At 41.0% G+C, this 16,945-nt stretch overlaps 1 protein-coding gene across 2 annotated transcripts in view; it reads right to left on the bottom strand.

Moving 5' to 3' along the window:
* Positions 1-16,945, bottom strand: part of OSBPL2 (oxysterol binding protein like 2) — a 35,076-nt gene that overhangs the window by 2,917 nt on the left and 15,214 nt on the right. For both annotated transcript variants that reach the window (XM_062642247.1, XM_062642248.1), the window contains 10 exons: positions 12,430-12,577; positions 12,109-12,184; positions 10,283-10,417; positions 9,147-9,244; positions 7,944-8,126; positions 5,103-5,210; positions 3,950-4,039; positions 3,173-3,296; positions 1,202-1,330; positions 317-440 (listed from right to left, as the gene is read on the bottom strand). In XM_062642247.1, the coding sequence (XP_062498231.1) occupies positions 317-440; positions 1,202-1,330; positions 3,173-3,296; positions 3,950-4,039; positions 5,103-5,210; positions 7,944-8,126; positions 9,147-9,244; positions 10,283-10,417; positions 12,109-12,184; positions 12,430-12,577 (1,215 nt within the window). The remainder of the gene's footprint in view (positions 1-316; positions 441-1,201; positions 1,331-3,172; positions 3,297-3,949; positions 4,040-5,102; positions 5,211-7,943; positions 8,127-9,146; positions 9,245-10,282; positions 10,418-12,108; positions 12,185-12,429; positions 12,578-16,945) is intronic.

The following is a 16,945-nucleotide window of genomic DNA, read 5'->3' as shown; positions in this document are numbered from 1 at the left end:
AAACACCAGAGCACATCTGTTCACCACATGTCTTTCCAGACAAGCTCCAGAGCAAGAGAGCGTGCCTGCCAGTTCCCCCCAAGCTAGCAAACATGCACATACACCCCAACAGAGGACAGCAGTCTTGGGATCCACTCGGGACACATCTTCTGGGAGAAGACAGACATTGTTCAAATGCATGTTCATTACCCCAGGGTGAAAATGAGTTACGGCTGCTCTGGGAATGAGAAGCTGAAGACTTGTATGAGGAGCTTCCCACCGGCCACTCCTCTCAAGACTTACTGCTGTGAAAGCATCTCCTCCAGCAAACACGTACCCATGTTCCCGTTTTCCATGTTTCTGATGTCTGGACGGAGCCGGCAGTCAGTGGGAGCCAAGATCGCTTCCATGCCCTTCTCCAGCTCATTGAGGCTCACAGCAAAACTGGTGAAATTGTACATCTGCAAAGCAAATCAAAGATAACGCACAAGGTGCTTCGCAAAGCGGCCCCGGGTTCCCTCTACTGAATAGACACAATGGAGCTTCCAGGAGAAACTGCTGAGTCAAACCTTCCTGCACTGGCTGCCCTGGAATCAAGGTTAGGCTCCTACGAAACTGCGTTTGGAGGGGAGGGACAAGGAAAGGCAAAAGAAGGGATGGAAATCACAGCTTTGATTTTTTAAGCACTTTGATTCAGAGGATTAACACAGATTCTCCTCCTATCTGACACATAACAGCATGATTTTTAGAAAGAAGAACAACCAACCCAAAAATAACCAAACCAAAAGCCCACCCGCACCTAAAGGACCACAGTCTCTTGTGGAAACTATTGAAGTTAATACCCAGCTGCCCAGGGACTGCATTTTGGAAGCCTGTCTCTTAACAGCAGGGTCAGCAGAGGGAATGTGTTTCCCTATTTTACCCACCCCAAGTGCGACGATCTCTCACACGTTCACCCGCGCCACCAGGCCCACGCTGAAGCGGCTGCAGCCACAGCATGTGTTCCTGCTACCAACTCTGACACAGCAGTGATGCTCTGAGAACAGGATCAAAGCACAGAGCTTACTGTAGTGTAATTTGTCAGCTGTAGCAAGGACTGCCAGAGCCTGTCAATGTGCATCCAAAGGTCGGACACTTCAACAAGGTCTCCCTTCAACATCTCTCATGTTCCCTTGGATAAATCACGAGCGATAGCGACGCACAGAGTGATTGAAACGGTTACCTGCGAGGAGTTTGGTGGCCTACAATTTATTCTCCAAAGTAATTTACTGCCTGGTATGAACTGCACCGTGTCTTGAACCTCTGGCATATCATCAGCCTCATCATTTTCAGATTTAATAACATCTTCACTCTGGAACAGAGATAACATTTGCCAGGGAAGCAAAAGGAAATTGGACAGTTTCATCTAGAGCTCTGCAGTGACTGTGAAGAAGCTGTTCCAATCTGAGATACTAAACACTCCTGTACTTCTGCCTCACCCCTCCTGTTTGCTTTTCCTCACTGTGTATACTGATCCTCTCATTCTTATTGTAATGTCTCTGAATAGTCTCCCACCAACTTGAATGTCTGTTTACAATAGTAAACTAATATCTTTCAGAAGCCTTTTCTGTGACTTCCATTCTATTCCATGCCATAGCTTAATTTCACCCAACATGGTTATTACTCCTTCAGGTTGAAGTAAGCCAAGACTGCAGTTTAAACCAGTCCCCATAATGGCCTAAACTGACAAATAGGATGTGCCCACTTGTGGCTACTGCTTCATCATTTGCAAAAGACGTGGATGCGCAATTAAAGCCAGGTCTGCCCTTGTTTCAGACTGATTTCCTATGATGTAGGTTCTAGTAACTATCATCACTGCCATTTTTCTCACTACAAAGACTGTGCACTTAAGTTTATAAACACAGTATCCTTCCTTCAATGTTCCTTTGTTACCAGATGCACTGCTATAAGGCATATCTAAAATCAAACTCGGTATTCTGCAAGAGGCTGCTCTCATGATCTGAGAGACTCTGCCTGTTGTAGGACACAGCCACACTGTGGCATTTCGGAGGATTTCACCATAGGAAACCATTTAAAACCACAACCACCAGAAGGGAAGTTTAAGGCAATAACATTCTAGAGTGACAGTGTTGCAGTTTTCCTCCCTCCCCTCACTCCCACCCACCCCGCTTTCTACTTTCTTTCTGCCCCCTCTGACAGAACCCATTTATTTTATTCAAGAGCACCCTATTATTACATTAAGCAGGGCCTGGTTTATACACTAGAAAACAGCTCCATATGGTTAAGAGACTAATTTTCAGTCATTTGGTTTGAGTATTCATTATTTAAAAAGACTCTTTTAGGCTACTTTCCATGTCAACATCTGGTTTACTGTTAAAAGAGTTCCCCATCTAAATACAGATTCAACAGGAAGGAAGGAAAGAAAGAGTTGATTTTTGTAAGATGAACAGAACCTTATTATATAAAGAAAAAAGTCAAAATACAAGCCTGTACCATGATGGAATCCAGAGCCAAAAGCAAGGCCTCTGGATTCTTCTCATGTGAAGGCTTTTTAATACAAGTTTAAGCCTCTTAACATTAAGAGGGATTAGATTTTGTTTAATTTATCATTTTCAATGAACAACCAGGGCCTGCAAGGCCCTGCTGACATCAGGAAACCCAAAAGTCTTCTGCTGCACCATGTAACACTGAGGCTTTGGTGGTAACTCACCTGACACTACTCACATGTGATGAAAAAACCCTGTGTGCTTCCAGACCCCCCTGTTGTCTTGGCTGCCTACGTCATACATTCTAAAGGGCTGAATCACCAAAACCCATAATGGACTTGTCATTATTTCTAATGCCCAAATCCTAGTGTTCTTACATCTGGAGCTGGCAGTAGAGCCGCTTTCCTCATACAAGGACTGGACAACATCAGCTTGGGGCTGATAATTGATGACTTCTCTTTGACAAACTTCGATCAAACACCACCATCCTATGAGCTCTCTTCAACACCAGCAGCTCACACTGAAGTCTACACAAGTTCAAAGTGCAAAGCCTTCTCGCAGGACTAGCACTGCTCACATCCAACCCCTACCTAAAGACAGACTGGTTTAACCCTCCATTCACCACAACCCATTTCTGTACAGAAGATCTTTTCCTCTCAGTTCTCCTATTTCAGGATCTTTTCTCCCCAAAGAACCCTGGACCTTACCGGCTTCGGTTTCTTCTGCTCACCACCTCTCTTCTCATTCTTTTTGTATGTCTCATACGTAGTGGGGTCAGTGCACCACAAGCATTCTGTCCACTTGCCATAGATCACACACAGCTTCTTCCTGCTGCAGAGAAAGCAAGGGATCTTTAGTTTTCTTTCTTTACAAACCCTTCTAAGCCAAGTCATACAGATTCTGTTCTATATTCAATACACAGCTTCCTACTTTGTTGTATTTTACTTTTATTTGCAGGTGTCTTAGAAGCCAGATACTTGACAACGCAAAGAAAAGGTTTCAGCTTCTTCCAGTCTTTCTGGCATTCAGTTGTGCAGAACACATCCTCATGACTTAGTCACATGCTGTTGACACTCTCAAATAAGTGTGGGTGCAATAAAGCCAGTAGTTTACAATAGAGAGACTCGGGGTCAAAAAACAGGTTTGGGTTTGATTAGAAGTTTCTAATAAGCACACTGTCATTATTTTAAACTGACTACTGGACTTGTGACTGTACAACAGTGAGCTCAGTTGTGAGCACTCTGCGTTCTCCCTGGATAGCTTTATTTTCAAACACTGGGTTGGAGATTTTTTTCTAATAATTCTTAAAATAAGCATCCTAAAATCAAGGGGGTTCGATACTGACACAGGGAACAGAAGGGGGTTACAATCCGCATTGCCATGTGCCAGTAACTCTGCAGTCACATCAGCTGTGGTCACTGTGCCAGGGAAAGAAACGCCTCAGTGCTCAGAAAGAGAGAAGCCAAACAGCTTTTATCACTTACTTTTTGTCCTGAATGTGTCCCTCTACTCTGTGAAGCTCTTTCCCAAACAGTCCACATGGTTTAAAATTAAGGACACATTTATCTCCAGTGCTGCAGAGGAAACAAGAACATGCTTAAAGCAGCTAAACACACTGACAAGTTCACTTTTTTACCTTATTTAGCCATTTTCATATAGCTGTAGTTAGCTGGGGGTAGTTATAGTACTAGGAATAAAATGGAATGCAGCCTTGTACACTACATAACTCACACTATTAGCACACTGCACTTCAGATTAGCGCCTATTTACAGCTAACCACAATGAGAAATGGCTTTTACAAATCACCTACCCAGGAAAATCCAGTGAAGTGCATTCAAAAGTTACCTCTAAATTGCATCTCAAGACTTCTAACAGTCTACAAGCATAAACCAGCATTATAGTTCAGAGTCTTCTTTGCATTGAGAGGTACACATGTGTAAATAATCTCGCCCACTGAGGTATCAAGGCAAGTTTCTATGTCAAGCACAAACACACCATCATGGGGGTTTTGTGCAAATAGAGGAGCCAGGACTGTAGATCTGATACTATGAGAAGTATCAGCACAGCAGCCCTGCTGGATTAAAGCTCCATTTGTTGACAGAAAAACATGTGTAGAAATACCAGTTTTCACAGAATTCTCTCCCTCATCATTACAGGAGGTCATCTATAGAAGGTAAAAAGCATTTATAGAGGCAGTTGGCCGAGCAATTGATATGCTTCCAGGTTCACATTACCCTACTCTGCAGCCATTTTTCTGTGCTGTACCCTTCATTTAAGACATTCTCTATTATCAAAACTAAAAAGAGTTTCAAAACCCAACCACAGCCAACATGGTGGAGGTTCACTGCAAGCCTCTGACAATTATTTCATTTAATGGTTCTGGAGTTTACATTTAACCCCTGTTCTCTGTCAACAGGGCTGAATTTGAATGGGGAATTGACAAATACACATCTTTACATCCTATAAGCCATCAAGCCTTATGCCTTTTCATTAGTATTATTGTGATACTAAGTCCAGCCCAAGGAACAGACTGCATGTCAGAAGTTGGGGGAGGAAAGGCAGAACTATCTGCCATGCAGGGACTGTTGCATGGTTGCTCTCTTACAAGCCAGCCCTCAGCTTCATGATCTGCATTACCTGTGATTTACAATCTCTACTGTTCCATACTGTTCTAACCACAGTTTACCAATAATTACATTATGTACACAACAGGTTGGGTTCGTCCATGTGTAAGCTTCATTATGTCTGTAAAGAAAACAGAAATAAATCATTTTCTTGTGCTTGAGCTGGAATGTAAACATGGTCTCAAGTCTGTTCATGGCAGGGCAGAATATTTAGCACTCCTGTGACCAGCCAGCAATTGAATTCATAACAGAAGAGAAACAGACTTGACTTTATGAGCCAACAATGTGTGTATCTAAACATTGGTGCAAGTGAATACAGTGATATCTCTTTATTTTTCTTCCCTCTCACAGCTGAAATAGTAAGTTGCTGTGCTTTTGATTACAGATTCCAGCCCAACATAAACATCTTTAATAATTCATCTTTTTCATTTACACTTTTAAAGCTGTATGTGATAAAACAATACCCACAGGAGAACCAGACTTACAGACTAACTCCTAATAGTGTCTTCTCTTCAACTACTGCTGCAGCACTGCAAAGCTTCTTCCAAAACCTCTTTCTTGTAAACCTCTGTCATTATCTAGAGTGCCTTTTTGTGATAAAGAGGCACTGAACAGGAATAGTTGAGTCTTCCAGCAGAGAGGTTAGTCACTACCAGTTCTGACAAAGGCAGACACTCCTCCTCAAGGGCTGGTCAGAAGAAGGCACTTGAATCATTCTACAAACACTGAGTGCTAAAAGGCTTTTGAACCTGAAGGGTGTGACAGGAGTCAGTAAACGGCATACAAATACCCCTACTAGTTTGAGGGGGGGTGGGTCAGTTATTGTTTAACACCAGTAGGACTCAGTAGCACTATGCTCAAGCTTTATGAACATGATATTTGAAAACCCCATTCATTACTCAATTCCATCCTTTTCCCAAAGATTTACTGAGAAGAAAGAGAAGCGCTAGAATTGAAGGATTTTCCACTTTGTTTCTGTTTGGTTTAATATTTTGTGAAAAGCTTCACAAAGATGAATTAACCCTTAGAAGATTCTAAACCCTTACAAGACATTATTCTCAAAGTGGTCAAAATGTTAAACAGGGCTCCAGTCAGCACTAGGCTCAGAAGAGTCAAAGCCATCTCTTCTCACTCATCTCTCCATGCTGGCAAAAGAAATGCTAAAGTTACCTGGCTGGCAATGAATCCATCTTAGGAAAGCTTGCAAACTCTATTTTAATACAAAAGATACAGAAACAAGCAGTATCCTCTTTGTAACAAATGCCTTGCACTTCTACTTCCAATAAGTATGGAGAGAACACTCCTATTTCAGGTTTCCACCCAGTCTATAATTTTCTAGCACAGAAGAAAAACAGATCATTGAAGCCTGTTTTCCACAGCACCTTTTCTTCAAGCACACTTTAGGACAACGACTACCCATCAAGTAGGGGAAAAATTCCAGAACCCCCCAAATTCATCCCACCAGCCTTAGCACACAGCTTCATTCATGACCTACTTGACACCCAAAGCTGCACAGCATAAAACAATCCACAAAACACTCATGGACAGCTGATAAACTCAAACACTTCTTTGTGCTGGAGAAGTGAGGAACAAGTGTGTTTTGTGTTTTGCTAACAGTCATGGTTAACCTAAATGCAGTACTTCACACTGACTTGCAATTCTGCTTCCTGAACAGTTACTTGTTTGCACAAGCCCTGAGCAGTTTTCAGACTCCTCAACCCAACAGAATGGGATGAATCACAACACTGAGAGGCTCAAAATTTGATTTCCACTTCTGCTGCTAACTTGAAGCAATTATTTAAAGCAAATGCTTTAATGGTTTATATTCCAGTTTAAATCTATGCCCTGTAATTTGATTAGGCTGAATGGGACTTTTAATAGTCTTCTAATAAAGGCTTCTCTCTCAAGCAACAGACTTTATTTTTGTCACATCTGCACTAACATTCATAGTTCCTTTTACATTCAGAAGAAATTTCTTCTATTTTCATTACCGTTTATATCCAAAAGAAGTTCATGCTTTTATAAGCTTTGGAAGATTCAATGCCAGCAGCTTGAGAATTAAACTATACCTTCAAAGGAAACTACAGGCAAAGTCAACGCTTGATACAGCGGACAAGTTGATTCCTTACTGAAACCAAATGCATAGAAACTTCCTAAGACAACATTTCAAACAGCCTTTTTAGAAAGCTTTTAGGAAAGCACCTTTCAGTGTTCAACTGCAGAGTAATTTTTCTGCAGCTATGACCTTGTGTCCCCTTGTACCCTACCTGGGAAAGGTCAAGAATCATTGTGCCATCAGGACACAAACCAACTTACACAGACTCGTGTAGTTTATGAGAGGCATCTACTGCTACAGACAAGCCTGGGAGCAACCTGGAGAGGCATTCTTGATCTAAATGGGAAGGTGATCATAACACAGGGAGTTTTAAACAAGTGACAAGGCAATCCTTAGAAGTCCCTCACCTTCCCTTCCCACATGGAACAGCTATTCTGAAGATGCAGTTCCTTCCACACAATCAAAGACAACAACAATATATAAGCAAGATGAGCTTGAATAGTCCAGTAACAGAATTCTATCTCTCTAAATCTGACATGCCTTCACAGAACTGGCTTTCAGTAGCATTCCATTTTTAAGAATTGCTGTTTTTCACAATGGAAAAACTGGGTGGCATTGCTCCAACTACACAAGCGTGACATAACGTAAAACAAGCAAAGCCCTGAAATTAAGCAGTTTAAATTAACTTGTAAAGAAACTCTTACGACCTCTTCTGCAAGATCACCACCTATGAAAAGCCAATATAGTCAAGTTAATGTTAAGGAGATCGACATAAAGGTATTTACTCCTCATACTCACTTCAGAAGCTCCAAAGTAATTGTTCCCCGGGGCTCTGCTTCTATACTCTTTCCCCAGAATTTTAGTTTGGGATAGATTGATCCATGAAAAATGAAATCCTTATTGAGGCCTTCAGAATAAAACGCACTAATAGGTGGGTGGTGGCTGACTTGTTCAGATATAAACCTAAACCCTAAATCCTCCCTAGAAACAACAAAAAAAAGAGCATTAAACAGTAAGTAGGTTTTTTAATGTTACAGGAGAAAAGAGTTACTCAGCGCTTTAAAAACGTGAAGGATTTTTAGATGAAGCTGAAGTGAGACTTTCCTAGTCCTATGACACATTCACAATTAATGAAGTGAAAGAACCAGTACTCTGAACGCTTTCTCTTTATACCCCAAACCCACCCACATTCAAACACCTGAACAACTTGCTACCCACAAATGCATCTGAAGATGTTTCACTGAAGTAACTCATGAAAATACAGGAACATTTCAGGCAGACCTGCTGCTGCTGCCCAAAAATTCTTTTCTCTGCTGCAGACACATCACTCATTCATTTAAGCAAGCTGGAGGCCCTTCAGAGTTACTCTGATGTGATCCATCCAACATAATCAGCAAACCCTATTTAAAGTAATTAGGAGTGTCTGGTCAGGAAATATCTTTGGTAGAAGAACAAGGACCAGTTTTTATCATAGAATCATAGAATAGTTTGGGTTGGAAAGGACCTTAAGATCATCTATTTCCAAACCCTGTGCCATGGGCAGGGACACCTCACACTAAACCTGGCTCTGTCCAACCTGGCCTTGAACACCACCAGGGATGGAGCATTCACAACCTCCCTGGACAACCCATTCTAGTGCCTCAGCACCCTCACAGTAAAGAATTTCTTCCTTATACCCAATCTAAACTTTCTCTGTTTAAGTTTTAACCCGTTATCCCTCATCCTATCACTGCAGTCCCTAGTGAAGAGTCCCTCCCCAGCATCCATGTAGGCCCCCTTCAGATACTCTGCCTAAACCTAGAAATAAAATTACCAACTTGAATAACAACTTCTCAAAGATTCTGAGGTAGCCTGAGGGGAAAAAAAAAAGTGTTTTAGATCTACTCAGACATGTATTTTAATAGATTTTTATGTACTGCACTGAATAAACAACCAAACCAGCATGAGAGTCTGCTACAAACACACAAACAGCCCCAGCTCCTTACTTAAAGTTATTATTACCTGGTTAATTCATAGGTTTCTCCTAAGAGCGGGTTAAATGGTTTGCCAGTTCTCTCCCACTGAGAAGCTACAGCAGAAACTGCAAAGGCAGCTACAGCCTAGAAGCAAATTAAGAACACACAGTTATGAGAACAGCACATTAAAACTCTAAGTTGAATGTATTTGTTGCACATTATAATATTTCATTATTCTTCCAAACAGGAAATGCTGTGTATTGCTTCAGGCCAAAACATCTGTAAGCCACACAGTAAGAGATACAGAAGTGGGGAAATATGAGCAGTTAACAAGAATCTCATTTCCAAAAGGAATTATCTGCTGTACTTTTGTCACATTTCACTCTGCCCCATGCTCCTCCAGCTACCTCAAAGAGGACAGCCTGTTTTCTTAAATCTGCTTTCCTCCTTTGACTGTCCTGCACACTCAGCTCATGGAGAACAGAGCTTTTCTAGTGTCAGACAAGCATTATTTCTAACACAGATGGGATTTTTTGAACCATACGAGCAAGTACAAAAGACACTTGGAAGCTCCTGCTTGCTGAAAAGCAGGAGTATGTGCTACACAGAGTACAATATACACATTCCAGATTAAGTTTAAGCAGACCTATGAGCAATACCAGTATAACCTAACGTACACAGACCTGGCTTTACTGCATTCAGTTCCCTGTTGTAAGACCAGCCAGGTACTGTATTCTACTCCCAACAACCACCAGTTTTGGAGGAAAGAGTGGCAAACCTTGTCTCAGTCACAGCAGTTTTTTATTCAGGAACCTAAAAATCATGGAGCTACCAAACAAGTCAATTTAGGGTGCCTTAAAGCCAAGATTTCACCTTCACAACACATAAAACCCCAACGTCCCAGTTAAAAGAAGTCCTGAAAAGGGTTGAGGTCCTTGGACATCATGGCATCTCCTGTATTAGACTTCTGCCTCAAACTCTGTGCTCAGCATCAAGTGTGAAAGTGCCAAAGGTATCTGATACAGCCACTATGAAACAAGAAACTTGTCTAGAAAGACAAAATGGGCATCCATATGATAGCCCCAAAGAACAAAATACTTCCTCAAGTGAGAAAATGTCTTAGAAGACCCTGGGAGAGAAAATCTTCCTCTCAACTAAGCAGAGGTGGTAGCTGTTACTTACCTGCATTCTTTCCAGGGGGTCTGCATGACTACAAGCCTTATTTATGAGGTATATATGTTCCATATATTCTGTTATCCGTTGAAGGAAACTCAATGGCTCGTTGAAAACAATGGGCATTGTAATTTTAGATAGCTCCTATGTAACAAAAGGATAAGTTAATTCCTTAGACACAACACTGAAGTTAACAACTGACAACAACAACTGTGAAAATAAGTTGTGGGTTCATTTATTTACAGCATGCTTCAAAAGCCATTTGGCAAGTCTCTAGCAGACCTCTAAGTGCTACAGCTGGAAGGGGCTAAAAAGTGCTGCAGAACCCCACTATCATCTGAAAGAACAAGCAAAATGGATGCAGCAAACCTAGAAAACTCAAGGAAAATGCTCCCTTCTATTCTGTGGTTCCACATGAAACAGAAGATGTTAGGATTTCCATAGATAGCAGCACTAATGTGCCAGCTAGCTCATTACTGATACTCAAGTACCACGCATTCCTTTGAAATCCTCACATACCTATTTGCATAAAATCTTAACTATTTTGCTGCAGGAACCACAAATTAATTTTTGAAAGGAACAGTTACATAAAGAATAGCATTTGAATTGCTCTAACAAATTTTCGTGGCTTTATTTCAGCAACCTGTTATTTGCATCAGAACGTTTCTCATTTTGCATGTGGATACAAGGCAGACATGAACCTCGCACAGAGATTTCCAGTTCTCCAGGTTCTTTTACTATATCCAGGCAAATTTTGTTCTTTAATTAAAAGGCTGCACTCATGACTGAGCACTAAAGAATGACTGAAGTGATTAAAACTTAGCAGAAAGGAGAATGCCACCAGATGAACTTCATGCAACATTTTCCTCATAGTGTCACAGGCAGGAAGGAGAAAAACATCACATCCAACTGACTCCAATTGATTTGGTCCAAACAAAGTGTTCTAGTGGATAGGTCACTCATCCTAACAAAAGGATGTTTTGACAGTACACATGTATTTCCTAGGTGACATAAGGTAAGCTAACAGAAGGGCTACAGACTTGTCTGCAGCATTCACAAAGGCTTGTACTGGCAGACTTAGGCTAGAGATAAATGTAAGGATTAATGCTTCTAAAAGCAGCTATGGCAGCACAGCCCTCCAGTGTAGAACATCCCTTTCATTCCTAATAACAATGAACTAATGTAACTGAATTCCTAAAGGATTAAAAGAAAACAGCAGTGATGATCAATAACAATGCAAGCATCAGGGTCCTTTAACAACACAGAGCGATGTAAACGTCTGTGTCTGGGAGTCCAAGAACAAATCTTGTGAGCCCATTACATCACACCTTTAATACTCCAAGCTTTAGTGGGTTCCATAAGAAACTCCAACAGATCCCAAACTTTTATATCCTTCCCATCAAATTAAAGCAAATTATTTTGGGGACAAACTGCTTAAATTATGGAGGGGAAGAAAAAAGTAAAACACCAAACCAAACCTCCCCATCACACCAAAATAAAGCCCTGAAATCACATTTTGCTACGTAAAGAATAAAAAAGGCAGAAAAAAACATTGCGTTGATTAAAGCACATTGGACTATATTTGTAATGGCTTTAGTCCAGTTATTATAGGACAGCATTACAAATGTACCAATCCACATGCTCCAACAGCTAAAGATGGTAAGGAAATAGTGCTGTTAGTAAATGGTAGTAAATTCAGAGTTGCAGTTTAAGATGATGCTCCTACAGGACAAAATGCAAAATGTACCACAAATTGTTCTTAAGGTTTCAGCAATAAAATGAACAGTTGAAATGAGGAGCCCTGACCTCAGCATGCTTCATCCAAGCTCACTTACCAGTCCAATGCATTTTTTTAGTATGCTCCACACACTAAAATCATTCCTAGAAAACATTGGGGCAGGTAACGACGTCCTGTAAGTGGAAAAAACAATTGTCACTATCAGCCCCTTATCCAACAAGTCATTTTCAGTTGTAGGTATTGAAGTACTTTATGAAAGAAGCAAAGCATTCACCTGCAGTTGACTTAAGAAGCAGACAACAGAAAGTCTTTTCAGATGCAGAGAATTAAGTTGTTCCAATGAGAACAGTAATGCCCCAAAAGGCAATGAGCCAGCACTTACTCAGTTCTCATTCACTGCGTAGTAGTACATGTTTACCTGTGTCTCTTAATTCCATTTTCTTGGATCTCTGTCTCTCCATTATGCTTCCCAGTCCTATCGCTTTGGTGTGGATCTAGATCAAGCATTTCTGCAACTTTATGATTTGCTTCTGAAAAGTCTCCTGAAGAATTGTCAGAATCAAAGCCTGCATAAAAGCCATAAGAAATCTGTTGCATTCATTAGGAACCATATTATGCCCCAGAGTGCCACTCACGTTTTATAGCTTTCATAGCATAAGTACACTTACATCAGGTTATTTAATTTTAAAGAATATCAGCATAAACCCACTTTATTAAGTGACCTCATGTCCAAAGAGTATTTAGAGCCAAGTACTGCATTAGAATCGAGCATTCTCAACTCCTTTTTCACCCTGCTGAATATAAAACCAATTTAGACGCTCACAGGCTCTTCAGTGGGCCCTGATCAGATTCACTGCATTGTCTCCAGAGCTGCGCTGTGATTGCAACAATTTTGCTCAGTTATGAAGCTTTTCTCAAGGAACTTAAAACCACTTAAATTCGCCTTCTTACACTACAAACAGGCAAGGAGCAAGTAAAAGAGAAAAGGGCAATTTCAAAATCCAGCAGCAAACATGCATACTACTAGAGCAAAATAAAGGTAGGCTATCTAATACAACCTATTGAGCAACCTGGTCTAGTGGAAGGTGTCCCTGCCTGTGGCAGGGACTGGAACTGGATGATCGTAGGTCCCTTCCAACCTAAACCAGTCTGTGATTCCAACTTCTTTTTGCCATCCACGTGTGCAAACCATGTAATACTTCCCTAATGGTTACAGCAAGAACCTGTGGACACCAGGTGTCATTCCCTGAGCCCTACAAGCAACTGAAAGCATGACCTAGAGTAGGTGGCTCCATTTCCTATCACCCAATTCCATCCACCTGGGTAGATAGCTACTGGAACATTGTTGTAATTAAATGCCAGCACCCCCCATAACAAGATGCTTTGAACAGCTTTAATAAAAGCAATGGGAACCTACAGAACACAAACCTCTGTCATCAAGCAGCCCTAAGCACTAGTTGGATGAAACTGACTGCAGAATCAATTGCTAACAACAAATAAGGATCAGGCAGCACCAATACAGAGCACCCTAAAATGACACATTAATATAAGCCTCCTTCACAACTGTTACAGCATCACAATGGAAAGCACTGCTCATCAATCACTGTAATAAAGGAATACCTTTGTTGAAAATAATTCAAAGAGCATGAAACCCTTTCTGAGTGCCACAAGGGTCAATTCTTCATCAAGAACCTCAAGATGATTTCAATTTCCAGCTTCCAATTTAAGAGCCAGAGTCCAAAAGCAACATGAAAACGAGTATTTACTGGCATACAGTTCTTTAAGGAATGCTCATTTTTGTGTTCCCTCCATTCAGGGATAAAGACCATGACAGTAACATTCAAAACTGCACAAGGAAGTACCACCGATAGGATCTTATTTGGTAAACAGCAGCTGTGATGGGTGATGTCATGTGTTAAACCATCTCCTACATTTTGATGTCACAAGCATGTAATTATACAGCAATAACCACACCTTAGCAGCCTTAGTACTTAATTGGAAAGTCTGACAGTCATATACACACACACACATATACATATACATATACATATACATATACATATACATATACATATATATTATTGAGGTCATTAAACTGAAGTCTAGCTTCAGTCAATCCACAACAAAATATTTCTGATTTTAAAACAGCATTTCTAACCACATGTTAACTTGTTTGGGAACCTGTTACAGTACAAGGAGATGGAAAAGGCAAGTACTGTTGGGCAAAATAGCTTTTAGTAGTTTGTCTGATGAAGCTGGAAAACCAGATAAGCTTTCTGGTACACTTACCCTCCCCCAGAAAGCTGATAAGTGCACCCAACATGAGAAACAGCATCATATTTAATAGGCACTTCAATAAGATAAACACACCTAAATGTAAATGCAAACCTTCACAACAGGAATAGTCAAATGGTTCATAAGGGAATAGTTATGAAAAACGTTACTGGAATTACATTGTACCTGAAACCTTGCAAATCCTATCAAATGTTCGTTGGTTTTTATCCACACAAGTCTCTCTGTTTCTCCATGACTCAGAGTTGTTTTGCCCTGTTCCTATTCAGCACAATGGAGAATTTAGATTCAGGCATATGTATTATTTATGGACAACAATCAGTAAATAAGTAAATGCCAGTTCAAACAAGTGTCTCGCACACAAACAACAACAATTAAATCCCTACTCCAGAAAATTAAGATACAGCAGAAGTATAAAGTCTGCTTTATTAGAGTGCACCTCCACCTGGTTACTTTAACGCCCCCCCCCGCCCCAAACCCCACAACCAACCAACCAACCCAAAACCATCACTACAGTTCAAAGACAGATAATCACTAGATTTCCAACTATACTTTCAACCTTCAGTATCAGCTGGCTTGTCTACAAGCCCATTGAGAAAGTTTTCAAAGCTGTTTCTCAATGAAGTTCTACATATTATAGTTCTGTATAGTTCTAAGCATTATAGTGAAGAACTATCCAGAGAATGTACTTCACAAAGTACTGATCTGGAATAAAAACAGTTGACTGAAATGATCTGTTGTAGTTTTTCTAAGTTACAGAAAGAACCTTCCTCCAACTGCCATTAAAGCCTTGAACTTGCAAAATCGAGTAGGTAAGTTTTACTTACAGGACAGTGGCAGAAAGCCACTGGGAATGAGGATAAAAGTGGGGATTTGAAAGGGGATAGGAGACCACACACAGAAATAAGATGTCATAAATTAGCTTAATCAAAAGACCCAACTATATCCGTTAAGGGCTACTTTTAAGTCTTAAATTTTCACAGTCAAACACTTAAGTTGGGTGCCCAGATTAATCTATTTCAAGAGCTTAAAGAAAAGTGACTTGCCAGTAACTCTAGTTCTCTTGGCCTTCTTCTTCTTCCACATCCTGCAAGTGAAACAAGTCCCCACAGACTACACTTTGCACCAGCCTAGGAGGGAGATGAGCAGCACCCGGTCCTATGAGTCATGTACAGAAACACAAGACCTCCCCTTTCATACACTCAGCAACTTCCTTAAAGGCTAATTAAGCTCTGTCACTCAGCCAGGAATCAAAACAGCCCAGCACTGCGAACCTCCAGACCGAAAAAGGACATAAGCAGTAGGGATAAATCCACTGAAGTGTAGGTAGTCAGTGAAGCAAGAGGCAAATGCTTTCTTTGCCAGAAATTACCACCCTTCACTTTCTCAAACAAGTCCATGTTCACAACACACGGATGGGGCATCCTGGCCTTTCACAGAGCCACAGCACTTAAAGGTTATGACAGAATCCACAGATCCCATTTGATTCAGACATTATGAAAACAAATCTGGCAGCAGATACCTCACTTCCTCCTCCCCAAGTGAAAGCAATAAAGTGAACAACAGCCAAGCAACAGGAAACAGGACAACATCCTCACCAACACACCAGGCTGCGTGAACCTGGCACAGAACATGATTTCCATGGACCTGCAGGTCAATACTTTCAAAAGCAAAACTAAACTATTCATGTTTGTCAAAATCAATTACCTTGGTAACTGGCCAAGCGCTTTTCTATTCTGTGGCAATCCTTCCACAAAGCATTTTGGCAAGCAGGTATCTGACAGAACTAATGAAAGATACAGTTCTGACAGAGCAGAACCTGATGGCACGGTCTTTAAGAAGTCTGCAATGAGATTAATGAACCCAAGGTGACACAGACTGGAGGCAGTGATCAAAGATTTGTGCTCCCCATCTCAAATGCAATTTCAAGGAATCTGAAATTCAAAGGATCAACCACTTCATCTGATCCAGTCTCAGAGAAAACGACCTCTGGCATCTCAGAAAAAAAGCAGAATTAACCGATACCACAGGTAACATTCCCAAGGGATTCCCAAGGGGAGTACTCATTCATGAAGTAAGGATGTCAAGTGTCCAACTAATCAGCAATGTTAATAACCTCTGCAGAGAAACTTCTCTCCATGGAAACTCTTTACCAGTCACTAACTCAATTCATCACCCATGTAAATGCGCAGGATGGACTGTGTTAGAAGTGTAGTCATCATCTAGTCAGGGCCAAACCATGTGCCAGGAGGATGACTCCCAGCCACACAGCATGTAATTCCATCACGTGAGCATGTCTTCTGGATGTGACGGGGACAGTGTCAGAAGCAGGAAACTTCCAGGCGAAGAGATAAAATCCACCGCAACAAAACCCAGGGGTCTCCTTAGGATAGATCCATCTTCTAGAAGTGGATGCCATCAGTTAATAACTACAGAAAAGCTGTGGCTTCCTCAAGGAAGGAGGATCCATTAGATCCTAAAAATTTCAGCAAAGCACTGTCTGAAAGACACACAGCCCATGGTGCTAACAGGAGCAAAGAGTTGCTACAGGCATCACCACTTCAGGAACGTGAATGCAGAAAGACCTACTTACAGTTGGTTTTAATGTTCACATCACATTTATATGACTTGGACAAGACATA

This window comes from Pezoporus occidentalis, unplaced genomic scaffold, assembly GCF_034315485.1.
Source record: "Pezoporus occidentalis ecotype Australia unplaced genomic scaffold, CSIRO_AGI_Poc_V1 ctg70, whole genome shotgun sequence".
NCBI lineage: Eukaryota > Metazoa > Chordata > Aves > Psittaciformes > Psittacidae > Pezoporus > Pezoporus occidentalis.
Note: the sequence above shows the minus strand (reverse complement) of the source record. Positions and strands in the feature narration are given on the sequence as shown.